General features: G+C 35.3%; 1 protein-coding gene across 2 annotated transcripts in view; it reads left to right on the forward strand.

The window, feature by feature from the left end:
- KATNA1 (katanin catalytic subunit A1) overlaps positions 1–8,382 on the forward strand; it is a 20,312-nt gene that overhangs the window by 807 nt on the left and 11,123 nt on the right. The window contains exons 2-3 of one of the 2 annotated variants that reach the window (XM_011356100.2): positions 1,165–1,322; positions 5,182–5,365. In XM_011356100.2, coding sequence (XP_011354402.1) covers positions 1,165–1,322; positions 5,182–5,365 — 342 coding nt within the window. The remainder of the gene's footprint in view (positions 1–1,164; positions 1,323–5,181; positions 5,366–8,382) is intronic. The other variant, XM_011356101.2, reaches the window with a different exon arrangement.

The raw sequence follows: 8,382 nt of genomic DNA on the forward strand, positions 1-8,382 counted from the left end.
GGTTTTGAACATTTTTTCTAGATCACATTTTTACGTGGTAAAGTTAGAGTCGACTTATTTAAACCATTTCTGAAACTGCAGGTGACACCTGAATCTCATGGGTACCATTTCTAATATAGAACATTATAAAGCAGATCATATTTGAATCGCATTTGAAGAACTTTCGTCATTGAGGACCAATAGAAATTTATAGGTGGAAACTATAGAATTTACAGGTCCTTTTGATGGTGGCATTTAAAACAAGGTTCAGAAGAAAGAAATGTTACAGAAATTAATAGTCTTTTGAGCTGTTCTTCTAGGTAGGATATTATCCGTCAGATTCAACGAAACTGCTTTTTTCGATAGTATTCTGTGTTTGTCCTTAATTTCTTTAAAAGACAAAATATCCTATCTCTTTGAATTTAGCCTCTTTCCCTAAACCTGCCTCTTCATATTCTTGACATTACTGGAAGAAGAAATATTTCATAGGGAGTCTTATTTGTCATTGAAAGACTTTAAAGACCTTTTGTTTTTAGGCCAGAGACTTTTACTTAAAAAGTCTAAGCTTTTTTGTAAAGATATTTACTTAAATCACTTACTTTTAAAACAAAACATTACCAACTTCATTTCAGCATTTCATATATATATACGTATATATACACATATATAATGTATGTATAACGTGATTTTTAAATTTAGTCAGCACTGCTTTAAAAAATATATCTTGGTCGTATGTGAGAATTGAGCCATTTATCTTCTGAAGCCATTATTTTTCAAACTGCAGTTCATAAGTGATTTATGAAATTAATGGATTCTGATCAGCATTTAAAAAGTATGTTAAATTGCATTAAAAACCCATCAACATGCAACTTGCAAAAGTATTGTTTTTATCAGACTTTAAAGTTACAACTAACATTTCAATTTGTTATGCAATTTGAATAAGAACCATAAGTCAGTAACATGGCTTGATTGGCCAGAATATTTAATTTATTTTATTAGAATTAATTTTGCAAAGAATTAATTAATGAACCATTATTAAAATTTCAGCAGAATATCTTGGTGTGATTTACTGTCAGATGTCAAAATGGAGGTTTCTGACGTTTCTAATAAATGGCCCTAGTTTAATTTTGGCAGTAATTTATAAGTTATAGAAATTTAAAGAGCCATATTCTCCTTTGAAACCAGGTTTGGCAGGAAATAAATGTGGAAGCTAAACATGTTAAGGATATCATGAAAACACTAGAGAGCTTTAAATTAGACAGCACTCCATTGAAAGCTGCACAACATGAGCTTCCAGCTTCTGAGGGAGAAGTCTGGTCTTTGCCTGTACCTGTTGAACGAAGGTAAGTGGAGACCTTTTAAGAAACAGGCTAGCATAGTAAACTGATAGCATTGGTTACATCTAGGAGACCTGGGTGGTTGAGACACAGGAATGAGAGAGGGCTTTTTACTAAATGCCTTTTATAACTCTTAAGTTGTATATTATGTGACTTTGAACCATTTCAATAAATTAAATTTAGGTGAAAATAAGGCAAAATATACTTTCACGAAGTGACCTTACAGTAACAGAGACACCATTATCTTATGAAAGGAGCATGGGGCTGGGAATTCAAATATCTGGGCTGTAGTTCTGTTTTTGCCGCTCTCAGTAGGTTTGGGAACATCATGCTACCTTCCTAGGCCTTGGATTTTTCTTATGTAAAGTGAGGGAGTTAGATGAAAACAGTGGTTCTCAAGCTGTCAAAGAGTACTCCTGCTCATCAAGTTATACTGCTGCTAAATTGAAAAATGGGCTTTTTAATTCACAGAAAGAAAGAAAAGATAAAATGTTCTCAATTTTAGGTTTTTCTCTGGCATTTTTGTTCCCAGCTTCCTATTACCTGGCTCCAGGAAATGAACAGTTAGTGAAAGTGATATTTAGTGAAGTGCTCAGCCTATCATGCTCAGTTTCACTGCCTATTTTTTAATTGACAAGTGTTCAGGTGAATGTCATTTATCTATTTTACTCATATTAGGTTTCCTAGTTTGTATTTTGGGTTTAAATATATGAATGTATCAGAGCATTCTACAGAATGTGACTTGCAAGTTCCTTGCCCCTAACCAGTTTGTGAACTTTTCATTAAGATGTTGCTCAAGTGTTTTTCAGTTTAACCTTCTATCATTGTAACTCAATTCTTGATTGTAGTTTATGATAGGTAATTGATATTGAGTACTTACAGTATTCTGAGCACTATCATGAACTACATGTGCTATTTTATTTATTTCTCACGATAAGCCTTCCAAAGAAGTTATATTTTCCCTATGTTTCAGATAAGATAGGTGAGGTAGAATGAGGTTAGATAACTTTTCTCCATTATCACAAAGTTGATAACTGGCGGAGCCGAGATTCGAACCCAGATATATTTGACTACGAAGATGGCATCCTGCCAGCTTATTTTCAAAGTCTAGCATACTTAGAGATTTCTTGGGGGCACTCATTAAAACTATGGATTCTGGGGTTTCACTCCCAGAGAATCTGATACAGTAGATAGCGGGCGGAGCCCGGGAATCCGCAGGTGATTCTGACACAGGTGGTCCATGTATCACATTTCTAGCAGTACTGTACCAGACTGCTCCCTCTCTAAGGTCAACTAATGTGTATTGATTGTTTCTTAGTCATTTTTTTCCTTCAGCTTTAGATAAAAATACTAATGTTCTGTTACTGACTGATATCTTTTGAATAGTTAATAAGTTTCTCCCTTGCTTATAAGCACTTTCATATAATATTTTGTTGTAGTTTAGAGTTCACACACCCAAAAAATAAGTACAGCAGAAGGCTTATTAAAGAAAAATAGAAAAGTAGACGGGAAATCATATAGTCACTCTAGTGTGGCTTCTAATCTTCTGTGCCTTGTTTATTTTCATAGTTGTAGTTGTGCTACATTCATAATTCATAACTTTGTGCCATTTTAAAAAAATACTAATAAACAACAAGTATTACACACCATATGCCAGGTACTGTGTTAATTGCTTTACATATGTTATTTAATTCTCAAAATGGTCTTAGAAGGTAGATACTAATTTTTTAGCCCCAGTTTCTGATGAGGAGACTTGAGCTTAGATTGGTTAAGTAATTTGCTTTTCATGCTATAAACACTGATGATTTATAAGGCAGAAAGGAGATTGCATTATGGAGTGCATGACCTTCCATCATTCGGGCAGGTCTACCAGTCCTAGTCCGTCCTTTCCTTCTCTCCAAAAAGTGAGCAACTTCTTTGCTTGACTAGCTCAAAAGAACTCCATCCATATTCTTGGGTGGTCGTTCTATACCTCAAGCACTTTTCCTAAACAAGATGTTTGTCCATCTAAATAAATTCTAGTGAATATAGTTTTCTTCATCTTGTTAACATTTTCCCTGAGTATAAGTGAGAAGCAGTTTTTCACCGCTTTTACCAAGTTCTCTACGAAGGAAAAGGTAAGGAAAAGACGAAGTGTGTCAAGTGATTACTTGGCACTCTGTTCCCTCCACACCACAGACCTCTTCACTCCATGGCCCGAACTCCCCCCATCTTTCTTCTACGGCCTTAGAGAAATCCAGTGTCTAAACACCCTGTTGGTTCCTCTTTTGGCTTGCCTCTTCATGTATTTGAGGGGTCTCTCCCACTCAGCCCAACCAGACAAGGCCCTCCCCAGCAGCAGTGGTCTCCAGAGAACCTAGAAAAATGTCAGCAGATGACTTCAAATTTGATGGACAATTTAATTCCTCAGTCTAACAAACAGAGGCAGGAGTATTCTCTCTTGGGGATAGAGGGAAGTTGAATTAGATGAGTCTTTTCATCTTGAAAATTCTATCATGATGAGCCCTAAATAGTGTCCCATATTATTGCTTCTTGCTTTCTTTTCTTGTCTCTGATTTTAAATGCCCTGGATTACTATTAACTAAAAAGTTATCCTCTTCGACATTATTTGCTGCATTTTTTTCCCTATAATTTGTTTTACTCGCTCCCTCAACTGGCTAGCACCCAACACTCTTATTTTGTTAGTCTTTGTTCACATGCTTAAGAGAGCTTATTCTTTCTTCAGCTCTGTTGGTGAGTCTAACTTGCCTAAACTTTAAGAACAGATATAACTGATTCAGTATTCTCTTATAGAGCTGTATACAAAAATGTGACGTCTCCCTGCTTTCTGTGTTTTCTTTGTCAATATGTCTTGTTCACTATTAGACTGATCTTCTAAAACCTTTTCAGTGGCAGTTAGCTTAAAAGCCAAGCCTCTGGAACTGGTGTTCAGATCTCCTGCTTACTGAACAGTATCATCTCTTAATGCTCACCATTATCTTTATAGTTAGTGTCTTTATATTCCTTTACATAGATGAAACTCATTTTAATTCTTTTCAGCTCCTGTGTTTTCAGGCCCAATTTATTTTTTCTCTTCAACAAGGCCATTGCCATAGCACCAGGTCTGTTTCACACTTCTAGGATACTTGCCTAGTTTTTCTTATCTTCTTCTTTCTTAACTATACTTGAGATATTTGAGCAAACAACTTCCCTACCTCTTTTACTGCTTATTTTAATGGCCCCAACCAAGTCTAGGAGCATAGTTAAGAGCCTAAACAATATTTGAGAGTTCTGAATTCTGCCACAGAAATAAAAACGAAACGAGGGTGATATTTGGAAATGTAAAGCACCATGTCCATGACTTGTGCTTATATCAGTATTGTAATGGGAAAATGATTAAATTTTGTGAATTAAAACGTGAGAACTGTGATACATTCTAAATAAAATGGTAGCAAACTGCATATATACCAGTGGGTAAATGTTAATTCTACACCTGCACTGTATCCTGAGTCTTTTGATAATACTCTCTTCTCTGATAATTGCTGTTTTCAGTTTCCAAAAATAAGACTAATTTCTCAATTCCTCCTTGGTATACAACAGCTAATTTCCTTTCAGAGGAGAAGTAACAATCACTTGCCTTTCATTTATCTCTACCATGTAACCATAATGTATTTCAGCCCTCTCGTTAAATTACTACACACAGCTATGTCAAATTAAACATTTGATCTTAGCTTTTAGTGACCTTAAGTTTATTCAGTCCTGTTTCGTGTTCGGTTATTGCCTTGGCTTCTTTAGTTCATAGACTCTTATACACTGTGTGTGTTCATCTATATTTGGACCAACCACAGGACTTGATTATGATTTTAATGATGTTGTGTTTGATTAGACCCTCACCAGGTCCTAGAAAACGCCAATCTTCTCAAAATAGTGACCCTAAACCACACAGTAACCGTCCAAGTACAACTGTCCGAGTTCACCGCCCATCTACACACAATCTTCTTCACAATGACAGAGGGAAAGCTGTTCGTTGTCGAGAAAAGAAAGAACAGAATAAAGGAAGAGAAGAAAAGGTAAATGTTACTAATTTTCAGAAATGAAAAAGTTATTTTTTAACTTTAAAAATGAAGGCTGTACAGATTTTAATAATTTTTAGTCATTAAAACTGCCAGACTATAATAAAACCTTAGCCATACTCCACCTAGGCTAGGATATTTCCCACTCACTAACGAACAAATATTTTGGTTAGTTTTTGTAACTTTATATCTCGATATAATTTCAAACAAGGTGCAACAGTGGTATAAGGAACTTCCATATATTCTTACCCAGTTTTACTAATTATTAATATTTTTCTCCTTTTGCTTTATCATTTACTCTTTGTATACCTTTTTTTTTCCTGTAGCTTTAAGAGTAAGTTGTAAATATTATGCTCTTTCACCCTTAAATGCTTTAGAGTATATTTCCTAAGTACTGGGACATTCTTTTACTTAAACACAGTACATTTATCAAAAGCCATAAATTTTACATTGATACAGTAATGTTATCTAATCCATAGAACTTAATAAAATTTAGCCAATTATCTAATGTCATTAATAGCTTTTTTCCCCTGTGCCAGGATCCAGTGGAGAATTATAAGTTGCTTTTAGTTCTTGTGTTTCTTTAGCCTCTTTTTAATGTGACCATTTCCTCAGCCTTTGTCTTTTTTTGCCTGGCATTTTTGAAGAATACAGGCCAGTTATTTTGTAGAATGTCTCTCAATTTGGGTTTGTCTGAGGTTTCCTCATGCTTAGATCAAGGTTATGCACTTTTGGCAGAAATACCATTGAAGTGAAGTTTTAATCAGTTTATCATAGGAGGTGGCCCAGGATGTTTATTTTTTCTATTACTCATGATAATTGGATCACTTGGTTAGGGTGGTGTCTGCCAGGTCTCTCCTTTATAAAGTTACTCTTCTTCCCTTTATAATTGTGGGGCGATACTTTGAGACTCTGCGAATATCCAGTTTTTCTTCAAAATTGTATCTACTTATTTTAGCATAGATACTTGCCTGAATCAGCTATTCCTATGACAATTGCAAAATTATGATTTTCTGATGATATTTTTTTGTACATTATTCCATTGGCACTTCACTATAAGGAAAAGCTTTGTCTTTTTTCTTTTAATTATATTAGTAGTGACTCACAGATTCTTATTCAGTGAATTATAATCTGTTACTATCATTATTTGATACTTAAACTGTCCAAGATTTGAGGAGTGGGAGATCTTTGAAGGTGGATTCTGTCTTTTCGACATGTACTTATATTTCTCTGAGCACTTCCTCATTTTCTGGCACAATAGAATGTTCCAGGCTCATCTTTTATTTCCCTCATAGTTTCTATTAATGAGGAATGGGATTTAGAAACCAAGATTTCAGTGACAACTAATATTTTTTTTTTTTTGAGGGCTTATACTCGCTTGTAATAAGAATGATATGGGGACCTAAGAGCTTAGTTTCTGTCTCTTTTACTTCCACCTCTTCCCTCTCCCCTGCCCAGGGCACATATCCAATAGCTGTGATAGAGTAAAGTACAGGGTAACTTGTTTGGCTTGTTCTGCAAAAGGACCCCTCCACACCACCTGGGCAAAGTAAAAACAGTGTATAGCAAAATATAAAGCCCCTGGTGCTGCCTGACCATTCCTATTCAGAACCTCACATCAGCCCCTACTTCATTCTTTCTCTTAGATTTGCAATCTAACTTTGTAATTTTGCACGAGAACCTCATCCAGCAAAGGCACACCTTTAAACACAGCCTCCTTGTTGATAAAGATAGATGTTCATTTAGTGCTCGATTTTGTGTCATCTGCCTTATTCCCCCACCTCCCCATTTCTGGAGGTATGTTGCCCTTGTACATCTGGACAGTCAGTTCTCTTATGTCCCTCTTGCCAGGTAGTTCTGTAGTCCTACATCTCTGCACTCTCAGCAGCAGCAGTTCTGTTTCAGTTCCTGAAACAAGGAAGGATGTGGGGAGGGTGGCTCCTGAATCTGGGCCTTATGGAGTGTCATCAGTACCACAGTTTCCCGGCCTGTAAGAGGTTGGATTATAAGCCGTATAACCATCTGTGGTCTGTAGAGCTCATTTCAGTGTCCTGTACCTTTTTCATTTTATATCTATACTTTTATTCCCTGAGAAATGATGTGTAGAACCTGGAGTACTGTAATGAACAAATAAGTTGTCCAAGAGAAATTAAATATCTGCTTACTAAGGCAGGAAAATATAAACTTCAGAAATATGGCCTGGTGATTACGATGTGGGCTCTGGATTCAGGTGACCTGTGTTTAAGGCAACAATCTCTGTTATTTCTGTCTTTTGTTAAGTTTTTAACTCTTTGCCTGTCCCTAGATCTCAAAATGTTTCCATTTTTTTCTAAAAGTTTTTACATTTAGGTCCACGATCTATTTTGAGTTAATTTTTGTGTAAGACTTGAGACTTAGGTCAAGGTTCATTTTTCGCCTGTATATGTCCAGTTACCTCAGCACTATTTGTTGAAAGGGCTGTTCTTTTTCCATTGAATTGCTGTTACATCTCTGTCAAAAAGCAGCTGGGCATATTTATGTGAGTCTATTTCTGGGTTCGCTGTTATGTTTCATTGATATACGTGTCTGTCTTTTTACTAATACTACAGTCTTGGTTACCATTGCTAAATATAGTAAGTCTTAACAGTCATCTGATTTTATGTTTCCTTTTTGAAATTGTTTTAGCTTTTCTAGTTCCTTTCTTCATCTACATAAATTTTAGAATCACCTTTTCTGCATCAACAAAAAGTCTTGTTTGAGATTTTGATGGGAATTACGTTAAACCTTCATTTCAATTGGGGAAAATTGGTGTCTTTATTATGTTGAGCCTTCTAATCCAAGAACATGTTTTCTTTTAACCCCATTTATTTAGATCTTTGAATTCTTTCATCAGCATTGAGTAGTTTTCAGAATACTAGTCTTGCTGGATTTGTTAGATTTTTTATCTAAGTATTTTATTTTTAGGTGATTATAAGTGATATTGTATTTTTTTTCCAGTGTCCACATATATTGCTAGTATATAGAAATAAATTTGA

The sequence above is a fragment of the Pteropus vampyrus genome, unplaced genomic scaffold (genome assembly GCF_000151845.1).
Source record: "Pteropus vampyrus isolate Shadow unplaced genomic scaffold, Pvam_2.0 Scaffold24, whole genome shotgun sequence".
NCBI classification, from domain to species: Eukaryota; Metazoa; Chordata; class Mammalia; order Chiroptera; family Pteropodidae; genus Pteropus; species Pteropus vampyrus.